Source organism: Phacochoerus africanus, chromosome 4 (assembly GCF_016906955.1).
Source record: "Phacochoerus africanus isolate WHEZ1 chromosome 4, ROS_Pafr_v1, whole genome shotgun sequence".
Lineage (NCBI taxonomy): Eukaryota > Metazoa > Chordata > Mammalia > Artiodactyla > Suidae > Phacochoerus > Phacochoerus africanus.
In genome coordinates this window covers 76,270,319-76,291,112 of record NC_062547.1, presented here as the reverse complement: position 1 = coordinate 76,291,112, position 20,794 = coordinate 76,270,319, and the positions used below count along the sequence as shown (strand labels likewise).

Sequence of the window (20,794 nt, the reverse complement as noted above, 5' to 3'; positions counted from 1 at the left end):
GGCCCACTGAGACGGTCCCCCTACGCCACCCCCCAAGGGGGACTGTCCTGGTGACCCTGCTGTGAGTGAGCCCCTGAGGTGGGATACCGGCAATCTGTGTACTGACCAATGTAAAAAAATAAATATCCGTTAAAAAAATAACTTCTGTGTATCTATGTGGCAGGAGTGTCAAAGGTAAGCTGATGTGGGGAGGGGGTCTCCGATGACCAGAAGCTGAGCACGACGTGGAGCCATCATGGAGGGGTCGGCTGGCACTGGCAGGCCTAAGACATCATTTCAGCAAGGAAGTTACAAAGGAAACCAGGACGTCACGATGTGCCCAAGGACACAGAGACAGCGGGCCCCCTCGTGCAAGGCAGAGCCAGAGTGGGGAGTCCAGTGGCTCCTCTTAAGTCACCCTCCTCCCAACAGGGGGCAGGGAGTGGTTACATGTGGATGTGCAGGAGCCCAAGGCATTTGCCTCTGAGGTTGTCACACTGGCCCCTCCACGCTTAGCTGGGCACAAGTTTTAGAATGGGATCGTCCCTGTGCCCCAGGCTTCCTTTTCTCCTGCCCCACCAGGTGAGGAACTCAACTGCAGAAAGCTCCAGAAACCTGAGGGTCCAGCAGCCAGAGAGAGAACCAGGGGGCCCATCCCAGGCGCCCCGAGTCCCACCGGGAGAGCAGGAACAAACTGCCAAAGCCCAGGCTGGAGGCCAAAGCCTGTGATTCCCAGCTGCTCCCAACCCCTCGCCCCGTCCCCGCTGGGCTGGGTCACCAACGTCCGATGGGACGCCCCTGCCCCCCACCAGGTCAGAACCTGGATTCTGAATTTGGTTTTTTAAAAGCTTAATAAAACAAACGACAATTGAATTCCTGCAGTTTTGCTGTCCACCTCGAGACCTCCTCTTCACCCTGGCCCCCAGCCACAGTGGAGACCGAGGCAGTGGACAGGCCCCAAAACCAGTAGCCTGTCAGCCACTAGCTTCCTGGGCCTCGAATTCAAAGGTGAGATGATGGGGCACTGAGACAGTCTGGACAGTGGTGATGAAGGGTCCAGGGAAACCCACCGACAGGAAAGATCAGCAGAGACCCACCCCCACGCTCTGGCAGTTTGCTTAAAAATTCTCTAGAAATGTACCAAGGACTAAAGAAGCCAATGATATAAAAATAGTCTTCAGTGGCTCTGGGTAAAGAAAGACGTGTGATGAGGCGCATTTGGTTCACATCACGCGGCAGCCTCGAGAGGTGGTCCTCGGGTCCCCCTGGAAGGAAGCGTGGACAGCTGCAGTCAGGTGAGCCCAGGAGGGCATGCGCCCACCTGGCCAGGCAGGTAGCTGGTAGTTCCCCCACCCCTGTCAGGGAGGGGCTGGACCAGAGCCACCACAGGAAGCTCGCTCCCAACAAGATGACAGGGCTGGTGGCTTCAGCCTCAGTGGCCCCTGTTACAGAACCTTCCATGTCTCCCTCACCTATGTTCTGAGCTAAATGACATGTTACAGTTATTTCAGACCCCAGAAGAGTCTTATATTTCTGTCTAATTCAGTGTGGTCCCCGGGGCCCCCATCAGTTCCTGAAGGCCATGAAGTCACCAGCCTCTCACTATGGAGGAGAGATGGGAACAGGGCTCGACGAGAACCCTCGGTGCTGCACCAGGTCCCTCTGTGATGGAGCTGGCTTTCAACACTCCACTCCTGGGGTGCCCAGGCCAGTACCTGAGGACCACATGATAGCCAAGCCCAGGAGACAAGGACTCCTGGCCCCGCGGCTGTGAGAGCTGTGGCCTGGCCAAGGCCAGCTCTGCCCAGGGCAGCCACGGGACCGGGGCCCGAGGCAGTGGGGGTGGGGTGGGGTGTTCCTGTGCTGCCCGGAGCCTCTACCTGCTGATGGAAAAGATCCTCCTCTCCAAACTCAGCGGCCTCGTCCTCAGCCTCCTCCCCATTCTCGGACTCCCGTGCCACTGAGGACTGTTTCACGGTTCTTATGGCCACTTCCTGTGGGAGACAAGAGCTACAGAACACGCCGACCCCAGATACCAGGGACTCAGCTCACAGGTGAGGGTCACGGTGCTTGGATGCCAAGACTGGCCCAGGCACCACCTCCAGAGGGACCCCAGGACCGAGGTGGAGGAAGGCACCCACCTCCCCGTCAGCGTTGACCAGGACGGTCCGGAAGCTCCCACCAGTGCCCCAGCTGTTCTGGCTCTTCCACACGAGCGTGGATGGGGGGCTATGAGCCACCCCTGCACCAGCCGCCCACACCTGGGGACACAATAGGAGAACCTCTGGGTTAATGTCGGCTCAGGTCCCAGAGGCATGTGCCACCAGCCAGCCCTCACAGGCCCCCCTGATGCTCTGGGCATTTAATCCTTCCAGGCCTCATGGGTCCTGCCCGAGGATGATCATCAGCAGGGTATGGAAGAAGAGACAGGTTCACAGTGGCCAAGGGCTCTCATCTCAATAAACGGGCCAAGCTAGGATGGGAAGCCCTGGACCCTGTGCCCGTTACATCTCTCGCCAACAGCTGCCAGCCTGGACTCAGGCGCACTGCCACTGTGGGCCCTGGCACATCACCTAGGCCTCCCCAGGGCTGCAGGGAGAGCCTAAGAAAGAAATGCTGGTCCAGGTGATCCGTGATAGCAGGTGGCTGATATCAGAACTGTCCCCCCACCCCTTCCCAGCCGCTCCTCACACCCTGTCCCACCCACCCACTGGCACCCCCCAGCCCACCTGCCTGCCCCTCTGCAGCCACCTACCGTGACGGTCTGGCCAGCCCGCAGCACGTACTTGGGCGTGAACTTGTAGGCGATCTCTTCCCCTTCTAGGACCTGCCTCTTGATCCTCCAGTTGCCCAGAGACTGATCCTGGCAGGGAAGATGGACGATGGCACGCAGTTTGGAGAAGACCCCAGGGCCTCCCAGCGGGTGGGGGTGAATGGCCTCACCTTGTCCGAGCTGTTCTTCAGCTGCACGAACTTGCCCTCCAGGTCAATCTCTTCTATGCTGATGCTGCCCGAGGCCGAGGCCTGCTGGGCCAGGTGGAAGCTGCTGCTGCTGCTGGTACTGCTGCCTGAGCCGATGCCACTCGAGCCCGTACCCAGCGGCTCCTCCACCTCCAGCCGCTTCCGCTTGCTGCGGCCTGGGCGCCCAGCCATGGATACACTGCTGCCGCTGCTGCTCGAAGTGGCCCGCGAAATCGTGATCCGCGATGAGGGGCTAGGGGACAGCTTCAGCCTGCAGTGGGGAGGCGGTGGGGGGCAAGGAGTGACTGGGGGCTGGAGAGTGGATGGTCCAGCACAGGACAGTGCCAGGTGGACAGACAGCTACACTCAGCCACCCACCTACCCCCTCCTTGCCCCCACCTCTCCTCCTCGCCCTCCAGGAGTTTGCGGTAGGCGTTGATCTCCATATCCAGGGCCAGCTTGACGTCCAGCAGCTCCTGGTACTCAGCCAGCTGCTGCTGCATCACATCCCGCATCTCTGTCATCTCCCGCTCCTTGGCATCCAGCATCTTCCGGAATTTTTCCCGCTCCCCTGCCATTGTCTCCTCCAGCTCACGGATCCGGTCCTCAGCCGCGCTCGCCTGGGGTGGGGGTCCACACATGTCATAAGCAGTGGCCACCCAAGTCCAGGCTTTCTCCCTGCTTTCCGGGGCCACAGGCAGGTGGCCACAGGGCTGAAGGTGGGAGGGAAGGCCCCCCAGCATGGACTGTGGACGGAGCCCAGGCCCTGGGAGAACCGAGGGTCCAGCAGCTGGGCAGCCCACAGCCCCACTCAGGGCTCAGGGGCAACAGGGGCAGGGGAGGCGGATAGGGCATCACTGGGCGCCTGGCATTCACGGCTGTGCCACCACCGAAGTCCCAGGGCTGAGGGGCTCAAGAGGTACCTGCTTCTGGAGGCTGGAGAGCTGGTAGCTGAGGGACTCAAGCCGCATGCGGGCTTCCTTCAGCTCCTCCCGGGCGGCGCTGGCGGCCTTGTCATTCTGGTCGGAGCTCAGCTTGGCGTTGTCCAGCTGTGGGGACAAGGTGGTGTGAGGGCCCAGGCGGGACAGGGGAGCCAGCGTGTCCCGCCCTTCCGCAGCCGTGCACCTTGGCCTGGTAGGTCTGCTCCAGTTCCAGCTTGTAGAGCCGCACTTGCTCATCATGCTGGGCCCGCAGCTCCTCCAGCGCCTGCGCCATCTTGAAGTCGTACTCTTGCTGCCGGCTGCTGTCCACCTCCACCAGGCGCCGCTCGTGCCGCCGCCGCGTCTCCCGCACCTCCTGGGGACACAGTACATGCTGACCGCCCTGCCCTGCTCACAGGATCCCTGACAACCATGGGGCCGGGTCACTTGTTCGCTCCCTACAGCACATGTCACAGCTACCGCAGAGTGTCCCACCCAGGAGTCCCAGCTGACGGCTGAACAACACACGTGTCCTCCATGCACGGGAGCATCACTCAGCCTAAAGAGAGAAGCAGAGACACTCGCTACCATGTAGAGAGACCCTGAGACCATGATGCTCAGAGAAGCAGACACAGAAGGACACACGGTGTGGGAGTCCATGGATGGAAAAGGTCCAGAACAGACACATCCAGATATAGGGAGTGGGTTCCTGGTTGTCAGGGGCTGGCAGGGAGGGATGGGGGTGACTGCTGAAGAAGATAAGCTTTCTTTTTGGGGTGATGGAATGTTCTGGAATTAGAGATGATGGTTGCACAACTCTGAATTGTATTAAGTATCATTAAATTAATTGTATGCTTTAAAAATAGTTGTTGGAGTTCCTGTCGTGGCTCAGTGGAAATGAATCTAACTAGTATCCATGAGGATGCAGGTTCGATTCCTGGCCTCACTCAGTAGGTTAAGGATCTGGTGTTGTCATGAGCTGTGGTGTAGGTCACACAGACACGGCTTGGATCCTGCGTTACTGTCGTTGTGGCGGAGGCCAGCGGCTAAAGCTTTGGTTTGACCCCTAGCCTGGGAACCTTCATATGACACAGGTGCGGCCCTAAAAAAACAAACAACGACAAGAAGTTAGGTGAAAAAAACCAGAATGCTCATGGCAATGGGTATAGAGTTTCCTTCTGGGGAGATGGAATTTTCTGGAACGAAGAGGTGATGGCAGCACAACTCTGAATGGACTACAACCCACTCTAAACTGTAAGCTTTGAAAACTTGCTCCTACGGAACTATTTCAATAAAGCTGTTACCAAAAGAAGAATCCCTAATGGAGCCCATCCCAGGTGCCTGGGGTCCAAGACAGATACTGGCCCTCAGGACAGCAGTGGGCTGAGACAGTGACCAGTCAACAGACACCTCCGCCACACGCACCAGAAACTGACCAGATGACAGTGGGGTGAAGGGCGGGCGGGGCAGCTCGAGGGAAGGGAAGCTCTTTACTACAAAACTCAAGCTACAGAACCCAGGCTCTCATCACGAGCACGGATTATGAGAACAGCGGGAACATTTCTAAAGGAAGCCAAGTGTGTTTACAAAGACCCAAGAACATGGCAGAACACCCTCTACAGCCCGCCTCAGGGACCCCTTGTGGGGTACCCTCCTGCCCCCTACAGCCTCCTCACAGGCTCCTCGACAGATGTGGGCTCCACCTTGGAGCTCCTGGCAGCTCTGGCTAGAGCCAGGCCCGGCTGGAGCCAGAAGCCACTGCGCAGCTGCATGGACATCCTTCCCACCAGCGCTTGTCCCCAGAAGTGAGCACCAGAGCGCCCGGCCCCAGGTTCCATCCTGGCTGTGACAACACAATGGGCTGTAATGAGGTGGGAGGGCCCAGGGGACAGGCTCAGGAATGCTGGGTGCCCACACGAGCACCCTGCTGGCCCCAGCGGGTGCAGAAACCCCACACTACCTGCCGGGGACCCCTAGTGGCTTCGGGCCAGGTCTGGCCACGCCAAGGAGCTGAGGCCCAGAGATCCAGAGATGAGGAGGTCAGGATTGGGTTTGCCGTGGGTTGAATGGTGCCCCCCCAACCCCCACCCCCAAAAGGTGTATCCATGTCCTGATCCCCAGGACCTGTGAGTGTGACTTTCTTTGAAAAGAGGACTTTGGACATGGTTAAGGGCCTCAAGACCATCCCAGACTATCCGGGGGGCCCTTAGTCCAAGGAGACAGAGGGAACACAGCCATGTGACGATGGAGGGGGGATCAGGGTGTCATGGCCACATGCCCAAGGACACCCGGACCCCCAAGGCAGGATGGAGAGGCACCCAGGCCACCGAGAGGGACCCACCTCCTCAAAGACATCCTTGCGGAAGGCCAGCTCCTCCTGCAGGCTCTGGCAGCGGTTCTCCAGGTCCACGCGCATCAGCGTCTCCTTCTCAAGCTGCTTTTTGGCCACCGCATGACCATCCTCTGCCTGGAGACACAGGACAAGAAGCTGGTGACTCTGTCTGCTGCAGCAGGTGGTCCTCGGGGCCCCAGGATCACCTTAGACACCCATGGGGCATGTGCGGGGCCAGCCCCCAGCACCGCAGATGCTACCTTGGCCAGCTGGGCCCGCAGCTCCGCCACGTCATTCTCCAGGGCACGCTTGTCACTGAGGGCAGCGGCCAGCTCCGCCTCACTGCGGTGGAACACGGACTCCAGGTCCCTGATGCGGTCCTGGGCCACCATGAGCTCACCCTCCCTCTTCTTGGCGCTGAAAGTCAGGAGTAGAAGTTAGTGGGTAGCCCAAGGCCAAGTTCACGCCTGTCTCTGGGCCCCGTGGCCCTGACCAACCCTTGCTCTCAGTAATGGAGCCTCATCTTCTTCAAATCTGCTCTGCACCACACGCCCCAGCAGCGACTCAAAAGAAGCCTTGAGGACATCGATGTCCTTCCTTGAGACTTTTGGACACAGGAGGGATCAATGAGGGAAGGACTCTAATTTTTTAAAAAATTCATCTATAATTTATGAAAGTTATAAATTAAAACCCTGACCTTGGAAAAGTTGATCTCATTTGTAAACTTAAACTATTTCAGGTGACCTCGCCCTGCTTCTAATAGACAATTAATGGCTTGCAACTGTAAATATGTAAGATACAAAGGAGATTTTAACACATAACTCTTAATAGAGTGAGCATTTCTGATTCTTGTCCTAAGTCTTCTTGGGGCTGAAAGCTTCCCCAGTTCCCCAGCAAAGAACTGAAACTGAGGGAGTTCCCGTCGTGGCTCAGCGGAAATGAATCTGACTAGCATCCATGAGGACACAGGTTCAATCCGTGGCCTTGTTCAGTGGGTTAAGGATCCGGAATTGCCGTGAACTGTGGTGTAGGTCGCAGATGCAACTCGGATCCCATGTGGCTGTGGCTATGGTGTAGGTCAGTGGCTACAGCTCCGATTTGACCCCTAGCCTGGGAATTTCCATATGCTGCAGGTGCGGCCCGAAAAAACAAACAAACAAACAGAACTGGAACTGGGCCACGCCCAGCAACAGTGGGGACACGCAGGGTCTCTCCCCATGGACACCAAGAGGTGGAGCAGCATCCCTGGCACCCCCTCCACCTGCCTGGTCCTGACAACCACAGACATCCCCAGGCATCCCTGGTATCCCGAGGGCAGGTCCGTCCAAGGTGAGAGCCACCGGGGACACCACACCTGTTCAAGTGGTGGAGGCATAAAGCCCAGTGACTTCAGCTGCCAGGCTATGTTCTCAACACCAGCCCTTGAGACAGGAGCTCTATGCAGGCGTCACACCATGAGGGTCTGGGGTCCCCCCAGCCCATGCTCTTGAGCTTAAACCACACAGCCCTGGTTCTTCACCTACAAGGGGCTACAGACCCCATTTCCCCAGAGAGTTTGGGGAAACTAGAATCTGTGCGCCTGAAGGCCAGCTTCATGGAAACACTGTCTATAGGGCAGAACTTTTCCGTGGGTGGAGACAACAGAGATCTGCTGCCCCTCAGATGTGAGTGTGTGTTTCAAGGGCAGATGAAGTGGTGGGGGGCCCCACAGAAGCTATACTTCCACGGCCCGTGAAGGAGGGGGGCCTGGGCCTGAGGCCTGGGGTGAGGTGTGCAGGCCTAGACAGCAACGAGGCCAGGGTGATGGAAGCACGGCGTCAGGAAACGTAAAAAGCTCAACAACCTCACCCCCTTCTAGGGCTCTGCAGAACATGGAAGGGGCCAGAACGCAGGGGCACTGGTGGCCTCATTGGCTTAAGTGCCTGCTTCTTAGGAGCATGAGGCACAGTAGGGCAGATCCCGCCCCCGTCTAACACTAATTCCTGGAGGATTAGGCGGGAGAACCTGGCCTGCTTCTTAGGTCCTCCAGATGGCCACCCGCATTTCTGTCATCACAGGGTTTCCAAAATACTCTAGGAAAAGAAAAGCACCAGCCAGGGGGGTTCACCTTGTCGGGGGTTACATGTACCCACGTCCCTGCAGCAAGGGCTCAGCTCTCAGTGTGAGGGTCAGCCGGCAGCCCAGGAAGCCTTCCTCCCTGCCAGGGGAGCCAGGGAAGGGACCATTCTGACTGTGGACGGTCACAGGAGCCTTTGACACAGCCCAGGGACTGGGATGGCACTGCGCCACAGGCACCATTGGTGGATGGTCGAGCTTGCCAGCAGAAAACACGCTGCATTGTCTAATGGTGTCCACTTTGAGTTTAAATTTAAAAAGGCAGGAAAGAAATGTGCCAGATTGGCAGAGGTGATTCTGACTGGTCGAGGATCTCTTTAAATGAGATGCATTATCTGCCTTCTCAACTTGGGGAGAACCAAGATAAGCAGAAAGAAATGTGACTTTTTGGCCCAGAGCAACACCCAGGGTTAAAGGTGTCCAGAAGGTTCCAGAATCCATGCTGCTACAGAGAGCAGCTGGAGGCAGGCAGTGCTGACTCTAGGGTTTTCTTAATCTATTCCAAGAAGCAGAGATCACTTTTTAGTTCAAAAACATAATAAGGAGTTCCCGTTGTGGCTCAGCAGTTAACCAACCCAACTAGTATCCATGAGGACACAGGTTTGATCCCTGGCCTTTCTCAGTGGGTTAAGGATCTGGCGCTGCCATGAGCTGTGATGTAGGTTGCAGACACAGCTCTGATCCTGCATTGCTGTGGCTGTGGTGTAGGCCAGCAACTATAGTTCCGATTTGCCCTAGCCTGGGCACCTCCATATGCTGTGGGTACGGCCCTAAAAAGACAAAAAAAAAAACCCACATAATAAATGGGGAGTTCCCTGGTAGTTCAGCAGGTTAAGGATCCAGCATTGTCACTGCAGTGATTGGGATCACTGCTGTGGTGTGGGTATGATCCCTGGCTCAGGAATTTCCACATGTCATAGGCACGGCCGAAAAAAGTCTATTAATTATTAAAAAAAAAAAAAAAAAAAGAGAGTTCCCGCTATAGCACAGTGGGTTAGGAACCTGTAGCTAGGAATCTACAGTTGTATGTAGGCCCTCAGCTTCCCGGGGTGGGAGACACGAGAGGTGACACAGGGGCTGAGGCTGGGCTCTGTGGCTGGGACGCCCCTTCTCTGGGGAAGTGGAGTCAGGCCCAGAACTACCAGCTACAGTGGATTCAGTCCCAGGAGAGCTGCTGGTTTTGGGGTTTTTTTTTTTTTTTTTTTTTTTAGGGCCACACCTGCAGCAAATAGAAGTTCCCAGGCTAGGGGTTGAATTGGCCCTGCAGTTCAACCTATGTGGGATCCAACCTATGCTGCAATTTGTGGCAACGCCGGATCCTTAACCCACTGAGCAAGGCCAGGGATAGAACCCGTGTCCTCATGAACACTGTCGGATTCTAAGCCCACTGAGCCACAATAGGAACTCCTGAGCTGCTGGGTTTCACATTTTCCCATGGTCAAATTATGTTGGGGGTATAAAGGTTCTGGACAGGGCAGCCAGAGGGCCAAGCCACAGGGGCCATCCCCGCAACCAGCAGCCCTCTCCCAGAAGGGCTGTCCGAGTTGGGAGGCCGGCACAGACAAGAGCACCACCACATAGAGGTCGACCACCCCTGCCCCGGCCCCCTGGTGCACCCTGGAATCAGGCAACATCACACCAGCAGCACCCCCACCTCTTGTTGGCCTCTTCCAGGTCAGCTCCTAGCTTCCCGATTTCTATCTGCAGCCGGGCCCGGTCCCGGGCCGTCTCGTCCAGCACCCTGCGGGCATCAGCCAGCTCCGACTCGTACAGCGTCTTGATGCCGCTCACCTGGGGGCACAGCGAAGCCAAGATGAAGGCCCCCCCACCCCCGACACAGCACCCACTCACCCAACACTGCCCCACTGGCTTGGCCCCGCCAACCGCGGGGCGATCCCAGCCTGCCTGCCGCCCATATCACTGGCCCCCACCAGGTTACATGCCAGCTGGGCACACAACTCAGATTCCCTATTGGCCTCCTTGTCCCCCCACCCCACATCAAGGGACACAGGGCTGTGTTTACAAATGTTTGCAACTAATAGGACAGCGAGGCACCACCTCACCCCACGAGGATGGCTACGTCCACTGAGAATGTCAGTGAGGACGGGGAGAAAACAGAAGCTCCATGCACAGCTGGGGGATTAAAAAGGTGCAGCCACCACAGAAGTCTGGCGGTTCCTGCAACGGCTAAACACGGCAACCACTGACCCAGCAATTCCTCTCCCAGGCATCCGCCCAGGAGAAAGAACACACACAGCTACACAAAACCTGAACCCACCCGTTCACAGCTGCCTCACTCCTAACAGCCCCAAGGTGGAAACAACCTAAGTGTCCATCAACAGATGGACAGGTCGGTCCCTTCACACTCAGGAGCATCACTCAGCCGTGAAAGGGAGAGAAGCAACCAACACTCACTACCACGTGGATGGACGTTGAGACCATGGGGAGAAGCAGACAAAGAAGGACACACAGTATGACTCCACAGATGGGAAACGTCCAGAACAGGCACATCCGGAGACAGAGTGGGCTAGTGATTGCCAGGGGCTGCAGAGAGGGAGGGGAGGTGACCACTAAAGTCTAGATACATATATATTCTTTTGTCATTTTAGGGCTGCACCCACAGCATATGGGAGTTCCCAGGCTAGGGGTCAAATCAGAGCTGTAGCGGCTGGCCTACGCCACAGCCACAGCAACACCAGATTCAAGCTGCGTCTGTGACCTACACCACAGCTCACGGCAATGCCAGATTCTCAACCACTGAGCGAGGCCAGGGATGAAACCCACGTCCTCACGGATACTAGTCGGGTTCATTAACCACTGAGTCACAATGGGAACTCCGGTTTCTTTTTTTTTTAAACTGTGATTTTTTTTTGGGGGGGGGGGGAGGTAGGTGATTATGTAAGTTACAAGTTCACAACATTCACACACTTTTTTGTGATTCACAATTTTTAAAGGTTGTAATCCATTTGTAGTTAGTATAAGATATGGACTACACTCCCTGTTATACAATGTATCTTTGCAGATTTTTTGCTTTACACATAGTAGACTGTCCCTCTTAATCTCCTACCCCTATCTTGCCCCTCTCCAGGAAGGGGCTTCTTTTGGGGGTGATGAGAATGTTCTAGAATTAGATAGTGGTGATGGCTGCACAGCTCTAAATATAGGGTTTGAGTGGGTAAAGTGCATGAATTATACCTCAGTAAAGTTGCTAAAACCCCAGAGTTCCCGTCGTGGCGCGGTGGTTAACGAATCTGACTAGGAACCATGAGGTTGCGGGTTCGGTCCCTGCCCTTGCTCAGTGGGTTAACGATCCGGCGTTGCCGTGAGCTGTGGTGTAGGTTGCAGACACGGCTTGGATCCCGTGTTGCTGTGGCTCTGGCGTAGGCCGGTGGCTACAGCTCCGATTCGACCCCTAGCCTGGGAACCTCCATATGCCTCAGGAACAGCCCAAAGAAATAGCAAAAAGACAAAAAAAAAAAAAGTTGCTAAAACCCTTTCTGGGGCTGGCAGAGGATGACAAGGCAGCTAGGTTTGAAAGAGGCACCATTTCCCACACAGCTACAAGTAGCAGCAGGTGTCTGTGCTGGAGGTTAGCTGAGCTCCTGCGAAGGTCATTCCCCTCCTTTCCATGGAAAAGGGCCCTGAGTTGAGGGGGGCTCAGGACAGCTGCCAAGGACTTGCTCCCTAGCAGGGTGGCCACCATCCTTGTTGGCCTGGGACCGAGCAGATGTGGGACTTTTCAGAGTTAAAACAGAATGTCATGGAGTTCCTGTCGTGGCGCAGTGGTTAACGAATCTGACTAGGAACCATGAGGTTGCGGGTTCGGTCCCTGCCCTTGCTCAGTGGGTTAACGATCCGGCATTGCCGTGAGCTGTGGTGTAGGTTGCAGACATGGCTCGGATCCCGTGTTGCTGTGGCTCTGGCGTAGGCCAGTGGCTACAGCTCCGATTCGACCCCTAGCCTGGGAACCTCCATATGCCGAGGGAGCAGCCCAAGAAATAGCTAAAAAGACAAAAAAAAAAACAAAAAAAAAACAGAATGTCAGGACAGATCAGGACAAATCAAGAAGAGGTGGGATTTAACAGCCAGTCTGAGACGCCCACCCCCTATGGTCTGGGTCTAGCTATCCTGCCTCAATCCAGCGCCCCTGGTGATTTCATCCCTCAGCAGGGACCCATTTCACAGATGGGAAAAGCAAGGCATAGGCAGCACAATGCCCTTGCCTGACCTGTCAAGGTACGGGGTGCAGCAGTCTCCTGGGGCAATTCTGAGCTGCCACAAAGACAAGGCAAGCTTCAGACAAGGCAAGCTTCTCCCTCCTGTGCCCTATCCACCCACCTCCATTTCAGCCTTCTGGAATGAACTCCACAGTCACCAAGGGTGGCCGACCCCACTATCCAAAGATAGCTGGGCGCGTGGGTTCACACAAGTGTCTTTGCCCTTTCTCCCACCATCTCACCTTCCAGAACTCTCTGAAGCCCAAGGGAAGGGGCCTCAAGCAAGATCTTCAGCTCCACAGACCAGGCTCCTATGGGGGCCCTTTCTCTCTGGCCTCTGCTCAGGGCAAGAGGGGCTCAGACAGACCGATACAGTAGGAAATCAAGGGGAGATGGGAACAGAGGCTGTGCAGCTCAGGACCAAGGAAACCCAGCACGTGACACTTGTCCACTGTGGACTTCAGCCTTAATTTTTTTTTTTTTCGTACCCTGGCATGTGGAAGTTCCTAGATCAGGAAATGAACCCGTGCCATAGCAATTGCTCAAGCTGCTACAGCGACAACAGCAGATCCTTAACTTGCTTCGCCACAAGGGAACTCCCTGACTTTTAAAATATTCCATTAATGGAGTTCCCTTCATGGCTCAGCATTTAACAAACCTGACTAGGAACCATGAAGATGTGAGTTCGATCCCTGGCCTCACTCAGTGGGTTAAGGATCTGGTGTCACCGTTAGCTGCAGTGTAGGTTAGAGACACAGCTTGGATCTTGCGTGGCTGTGGCTGTGGCCGTGGCCAGAGGCTACAGCTCTGATTCAACCCCTAGCCTGGGAACCTCCATTTGCCGCAGGTACGGCCCTAAAATAACCCCCCCCCAAAAAATCTATTGAGATACCACTGTGCCCCTGGCCCGGCCTGCCCATGAGAAAACAGCAGGTGAACCCAAGGGGGGAGCACCCACAACATTCCAGATACCCCTCACGCTGTCCAAGACACTACGGACCAGGAGAGGTGAAGGAACTGTCACAGCCCAGCAGGGTCCAGTCAGGAGGCCCAAGGGGTCCTGGGGCCAAGAGGACATCAGGCAACCAAGGAGACCTGAGCAGGGCTGAGCGACGTGGGAGTGAGCTCTGCCACACTGACTTGAGACACTGATGGGGACTGTGTTGCCCTCACCTGTCTGTGCACCTGAAACTGGCCTGAGAACTAAGCTCAAGTAATTCAAACACATCACATGTTCATCTCTACAGCTGAGAACTTGGGGACCCCACCAGACCCTTGTCCTGGACCTGCTCCGGCCATCTTGGCTAACTCTGGGGGTCTTGGTAAAGTGCAGGCAGACTGCAGGATCCAGCTGGTTCCCTTCCAGATTCCCTCCCACCCCCGCCGCAATGAAGTGAGTCAAGGTTATTGGTTAGTTTCCCAGTGCATATGTTATGTTAAGTGTGCAAAAACATTATGTCTAAAAAAACAATATACATCCTTATTTTAAAATACTTTATTGCTAAAAAATGCTAACCCTCTCCTGAGCCTTCAGTGAGTTGTAATCTTTTTGCAATAGTAATAGCAAAGGTTACTGATGACAGATCATCATGATGAATACAATAAAATGAAAAGTTGGAGGAGTTCCCAATGAGGCTCAGCAAGGTAAGAATCTGACTACCATCCATGAGGACACAGATTTAATCCCTGGCCTCACTCAGTGGGTTAAGGATCCAGTGTTGCCATGAGCTGTGGTATAGGCTACAGATGCGGCTTGGATCTGGCGTTGCTGTGGCTGTGGCGTAGGCCAGCCGCTACAGCTCCAATTCAGCCCCTAGCCTGGGAACTTCCACATGCCGAGGGTGCAGCCCTAAAAAGACAAAAAAAGGACAAAGTTTGAAATATCTGGAAAATTACCAAAATATGACACAGAGACCTGAAGAGAGCAAATACTGTTGGAAAAATGGTGCAACAGACTCATCCAATACAAGATTATTACAAACCTTCAATTTGTGAAAAACACAATCCCAGAGTTCCAGGCGTGGCTCACAGTTAAAAAAAAAAAGAAACCAGAGTTCCCACCGTGGCTCAGTGATTAATGAACCTGACTAGTATCCATTTTTAAATGGCTAAGTGAAAACAAAAAAGGTATTTTGTGACACAGGCGATCATATGAAACGCACATTTTGGTGTGTATAAATAAAGCTTTATTAGCAAGCAATGTGGCCCACTCCTCTGTGTACTGTCTGTGGCACTGCCCCCGGAGCTGCCTGCTCCTACCTGAGACCATCTGCATGCAGAGCTGAAAGCAACTCTCACCCTTTCCAGAAAATATCTGCCGAACCCCATCTCCAGCACTGGGACAAACAGATGGCTGGTGTCACAAAGGCTCTTTCAGACCAGTAAACAGGTGTTCTCTGGACAGCCCTGGGCACAGCTTGGGCCTTTTGTTTTGTCTTTTACGGGGCTGCACAAGTGCTGAGCTTAAGGAATCCCTACAAATGTGCTAATGTGTTGCCGTGGTGGGAGTGGGGTTCATGTAACCCGAGATGGCCTTTTCCAGGGGTCCCAGACTTGCCCCCCTGAGGACCTGTCTGTGTCCCTGGGGAAGAAAGCCATCTAGGTTTAGAACCACAGGCAAACACTGGTTGTCCCCAAACTCCCAGTGCTCAGCTCCTGCTTCCTGGGTCCACCAAGGGAACCCTCACCCCACAGCAATGGGACACCTGGGCAGTAAGGGAAAGAAAGCAAAGCCTGGAGGAACTTAACACCTGGCTGAGGAGGCTCCCCCGGGAAGCCTGCTCCCTCCCTGGTCCCCTCCTGTCCCCAGCACACAGGATCCCTCTCACAGAAATCTGGCCAGCCCCCAGCCTGCCAGAAACCCTCCGGTGACATGTGCACTTGGCTGTTCACCCCGGTACCGCTCAGCCGGCCAATGTATAGCTGACTTCCGAGGGGAAAGGCCAGGCCAGGCTGGGTTTGCACACGGGAACTTTCCTCTACTTTATGCACTTGGACACTTCGGCTCGATTACACGCACACAATATGCTCAAAACGTTTTAAATGACATCATCAAAGGGTTCCTTAAGTGGCTTCCCGGCCTTGACAATGGCATTTGGGGCCAGACTGTCCTCTGTAGGGGGCCATCTTGGACATTGTGGGGTGTGGAACAACATCCCTAGCCCCCACCCACTCAACCCAGTGGAGCCCCCAGTATGACAACCACAGATGTCCCCAGAGTTTACTCAGTGTCCTCTAGAGGCACAGTCATTACAGGTGAGAAGCGGCCACACAGTTAAAGTGCTGGGTCCTACCATACCACGCCTTCTGTGCAACTAACCTACTCACCACCAGCCAGAGCCCAGGCTGCTCCGGGAACCCTGCCGTGCCCGCCTATCAAACACCGGACCTTTGGTAGCCCACAGCCATTTCCGGGTCACTTGCTCCACACAAGAGGTTATTGGCTGCCTCCACTGACCCACTACGAGGGGCATTTGTCACCTCAACCCCAAGCTCTAAGAGAGCAAGGTCGTGGGAACCCCCTATTCCAACTGGGGACACACCTGTCACCTGGATGCCCTAGATCCTGAGCACTGCCCTCAGGCTCACAGTGGGGCAGGGCCTCCCCTGCTCCCACCTGCTGGTCCTGTCCTGCAACCACCTCAGCAGCTGGAGAGTAAGTCCTGATGCTGCCCAGACATACGGGGCCAGATCAGGGTCTCCAGGCCCGGCCCCTGCAAGCGCTCTAGGGCACGACCCTATTCGGTGGGACCAGCACCCCCAAAGGTCAGTGTGGTGGTTCATCCCACTTGCAGGCAGGACAAGAGGCAGGGGGAATGACCACAGGCTCTGGGTCAGATGACAAAACCAAAGTTCTGGGAGACTGAGTGACCTGCCCAAAGTCACAGATTAACAGCAGGGTTTGGATCCCAAGTTTTAATCAACCCCAGACCACCTAGTACACACTACCAACCACGAGATCTTCTCACTCCAGAACACCCAAGCCATACCTTATAGCCAATCCCTGTATGGAGACCATTAACCAGGAACAAAAGAGCCCATGGAGTCCTGTGGATACCTGTCTCTATTTTTTTTGCTTTTATTCCAAACAAATGTGAACTCATTGTGGCCCCACAAACAAGCCCAAAAGGTGGTTATTTATTATTTCCACTTTACAAAGGGGACACTGAGACACAGAGAGGTTTAGTGATTTGCCCAAGGTCACACAGAGGTTAAGTGGTTCCCAGAAATACGCCCCCCCCCCCAGCACCCCACCCCTCTTCTCCTTCCAGAAGTCGGTCACTTGGCCCATTCTCTGGATGGGGAGGCGCTAAATGCTACCTTCAGGACCTAACTGACCCTCCCATGGGGGAACCACGTGGTGGTGGGCACTCCTGCCCTGATTTAGAGAACCTGCCCTTTGGTTGGCCTAACCGGTGGGAGAAAGGGAGGGCAGCCAGTCAGGTTGGCAGCCAGTCAGGGCAGACCACACCCAAGACCCCCAGACACCCACCCTCTTGAGCGCAGGGCTTATCCAGGCCCTACTCCCTCAGTCTGCACCAAAACTTCCCCTGGTTCCCCAAGACCTCATGCCTCCCCTACTCCTCATATCGCAGGGAAAGGGAGAGGCAGGGGCCACAGACTATTAGGCTTCCATCAGCCAAGGGGGTCCTGAGGCCCAAGGGACCTGGAGACATCAGATGCTTCCCCACCCACCCCAGGCCCTGTTAAGACTGAGCCTACTGGAGTTCCCGTCGTGGAGCAATGGTTAATGAATCCGGCTAGGAACCATGAGGTTGTGGGTTCAGTCCCTGCCCTTGCTCAGTGGGTTAACGATCCGGCGTTGCCGTGAGCTGTGGTGTAGGTTGCAGACGCGGCTTGGATCCCGCGTTGCTGTGGCTCTGGTGTAGGCCAGTGGCTACAGCTCCGATTCAACCCCTAGCCTGGGAACCTCCATATGCCGCGGGAGCGGCCCAAAGAAATAGCTAAAAAGACAAAAAAAAAAAAAAAGACTGAGCCTACTACTCAGCCCCATTCCAATCCCCAAACTCCCCAGGATTCATCACTGGACCATTGCAAAGTTCCACAGGGAACCGAGAGCACCTGAGTCACCCCAGGAACCCCCCTGAGAGCCTCCACTCCTCCTTAGAACCCCCTCAGAGAGCTGTGGCCTCCCAGTCTCCTTAGAGACCCCAAGAAACTCCAAGTTTTCTCCTAGGACACTTGAACACCCAAACACATCCCAAGATTCCCCAAAACTCCCTTAGGGGCAAAGCTTATGCTGGCTCACATCCCACCATTTAGGGGCCCCCTAGATCTCCTCGGACCCTTCGGTGAGTGGGGCCTGCCCCACTTCCACCACTCCCACAGCCCCCCTCCCCATTCCTCCAGGGACCCCTCAGGAAATGGACCAGCCCAGTCTGCATCTCTCATTCAGGAACCTCCACCGAGATCCCATCAAGTATGCCTCAGAGGACAGGTCTGCTCCCGTGTGTACCCCTTGTCAGGGCACCCACAATCCCCTGGGTCCCCTTCAAGGAACTGGTCAGCCTCAGAATGCACTCCTCACTCGTGAGATACCTGAAACACCTGCTCCAGTGTGCACCCCTCACTCAAAGCTCCCCAGATCCCCAGGGACCCATCAGAGAACGGGATTCGCCCTGGTCTGCACCCTTCTCAGGGGATCCCCAGATCGTCCGGGATCCCTCGGTGGATGGGGCCGGTGCTAGTTTCCAGCTCTTGCGGGGGTGCTGTACCCCAGAAACCCCTGGGGTCCCTTGTAGGCGCCCATCCTGACCTCCAACCCTCACTCAGGATCCCTTTAATCTCTCGCGGGGTCCCTCAAGCAGGGGCACGCCCCAGCATGCAACCTTCACTCAAGGGATCCCCGAGATCTTCCCGGACCCCTCGGTGGGCGGAGCCAGCGCCAGTCTCCACCTCTCGCATGGGAGATGTCCCCAAAACCCTCTGGAGACCCTCAGAGGCCGGGGCCCAACGAAACGTGCGACCCTAGCCCGGGGCCCCCGCAACCCCTGGGGACGCCTCGGTTGGGCAGAACCCGCCCCAGTGCCCCCTCTCGCACGAGGGTCCCCGAACCCCGTGGGACCCTCGGAGGCCCGCCCGCCGTAGCGAAGATCCAGGCGCCCGCGCCCACCTCGCGCGTGGTCACCTCCTCCTTCTCGGAGATCTTGAGGAGGAGCCGGTCGTTCTCCAGCTCGAGCGCGCGGACGCGGTCGATGTAGTGCGCCAAGCGGTCATTGAGCTCGCGCAGCTCCTCCTTCTCCTGCAGCCGCGACAGGCGCGTGGGCGACAGCGGCGTAGCGGGCCCGCCCGCGCGGCCAGGCGGCGGCGTGGCCATGGCAGCGGCAGCGGCGGCGGCGGCGGCTCGGGGTCCGCGCGGCTCAGAACGGCGGCCGCGACTCGGCGGGCTCATTCAATCCGCGCCGCCGACCAAGATGGCGCCCGCCGCCCGCCGCCGCCACCGCCACGGGGCAGCCTGGGACTTGTAGTCCCACCGGAGCCGCGCGCCGCACGCCGGGAGCTGTAGTCTCCCGCTCCGTTTCCCTCGCTGTCATCAACTCAGCAGGCGCGGGACCACAGCCCAACTGCCAGCTCCAAATTCCAGCTCTGCCACTGTGTGATGCCTGGTTTCTTTCCGGGCCTCAGTTTCCCCACTCATGTAACCTACCTACCTCTTTAGAGCCTCATTAAAATTAAATTTGGTGAAGAAACCTCAGAAATATGTTCCATGATCTCACCCATATGTGAAATCTAACAATCCTGAAACAACACCAAAAATCCCCCAGCCGCTTATAAATAGTGTCAGGTTGTCCTCCGAAGAGGTTTACCAATTTCTAGTTTTGAAGCAATGTGTGAGATTGTCTGTTTTCCTACATCTGTCAATCCTCAATCATCTTTTATTTGAATGTCTTATTATGTCTATAAGTAAAGTTTTGCAGTTCTCTCTTGTGTGTATATGTGTCTTTCTTTTTTAAAAAATTGAACTTTGGTTGATTTACAATGTCGTGCTAATTTCAGGTGTACAACCCAAGCTCATGTACACGGAAAACAGATTGGTGGCTGGAGTGGAGGGTTTGAAGCAGTGAAGGGCATCAGAGGGTGCACATTTCCAGTTATAAGATAAATGCCATGGGGGTGTTATGGGCAGCATGATGACTATAGATAACAATATTGTATTGCATATTTGAGAGTTGCTAACAGAGTAGATCTTGGGAGTCCCCTGGTGGCTCAGTGGGTTAAAGATCACACTGCAGAGGTTCTGGTTGCTGCTGAGGCATGGGTTCAATCCCTGGCCTGGCACAGTGGATTAAGAATCCGGCCTTGTCACAGCTGTGGCATAGGTCACTACTGTGGCTCAGATTCAATCCGTGGCCCAGGAACTTTCATAGGCTGTGAGTGTGGCCATAAAGAAGAAATTCTCATCACAAGAAAAAAAAATCCTATAACTATGTATGGTGATGAATGTTACCTAGGCTTATGGTTGTAATCGTTTCCCACTATATACAAGTATGGAGTCAGTAAGTTATACACCTGAAATTAATAGGTTAACTATACATCAATTTTAAAATATCTCAATTAAAAAAAATGCTCAGTGAAAGAAGCCAAACACAAAAGGCCACACAGTGTATGATTCCACTTATACAAAATGTCCAGGAGTTCCATTGTGGCTCAGTGGTTAACGAACCTGACTAGTATCCATGAGGATGCAGGTGCGACCCCTGGCTTCACTCAGTGGGTTAAGGATCCGGGGTTGCCATGAGCTGTGGTGTAGGTCACAGACAAGGCTCAGATCCTGAGTTGCTGTGGCTCTGGCGTAGGCCGGCAGCTACAGCTCTGATTCAACCCCCAGCCTGGGAACTACCAAATGCCACAAGTGCGGACCTAAAAAGACAGAAGACAAAAATAAAATAAAGTAAGATAAGATAAGATAAATAAAATAAAATAAAATAAAATAAATATCCAGAAGAGACCAAAAAATGGAACAAGTTCTCTCCAACTTGGTGTTTTGGACATTTGGGCTCCACTGCTCCCTCTGGTGGGGAACTGACCTATTCACTGAAGGATATTGATAGACAGCATCTCTGGGCTCCAGTAGCACCCCCACCCCCTTCAGCCAGGACAACCAAAAATGTTCCTGTTGCCACCTGTCACCAAAGGGGCAAAATCTCCCTCAGTTGAGAACCACTTCCTTCCTCTAACCCTGGCACTTGCCATCTGTTTTTTCTGCCTCAAGAATGCCTCTTCCCAAACACCTCACCTCCAGGAGCCTG

General features: G+C 55.1%; 1 protein-coding gene across 1 annotated transcript; it reads right to left on the bottom strand.

Moving 5' to 3' along the window:
• Positions 1-1,139: 1,139 nt before the first annotated feature.
• LMNB2 (lamin B2) lies at positions 1,140-18,970 on the bottom strand. The gene is made up of 12 exons (XM_047777616.1): positions 18,658-18,970; positions 9,962-10,098; positions 6,453-6,609; positions 6,202-6,327; positions 4,066-4,236; positions 3,864-3,989; positions 3,340-3,560; positions 2,923-3,211; positions 2,735-2,842; positions 2,121-2,240; positions 1,860-1,973; positions 1,140-1,244 (listed from the first exon to the last, which is right to left on the bottom strand). Exons 1-12 carry the CDS (start codon positions 18,934-18,936, stop codon positions 1,203-1,205), a joined length of 1,890 nt encoding a protein of 629 aa, XP_047633572.1. The 5' UTR covers positions 18,937-18,970; the 3' UTR covers positions 1,140-1,202.
• Positions 18,971-20,794: the final 1,824 nt, after the last annotated feature.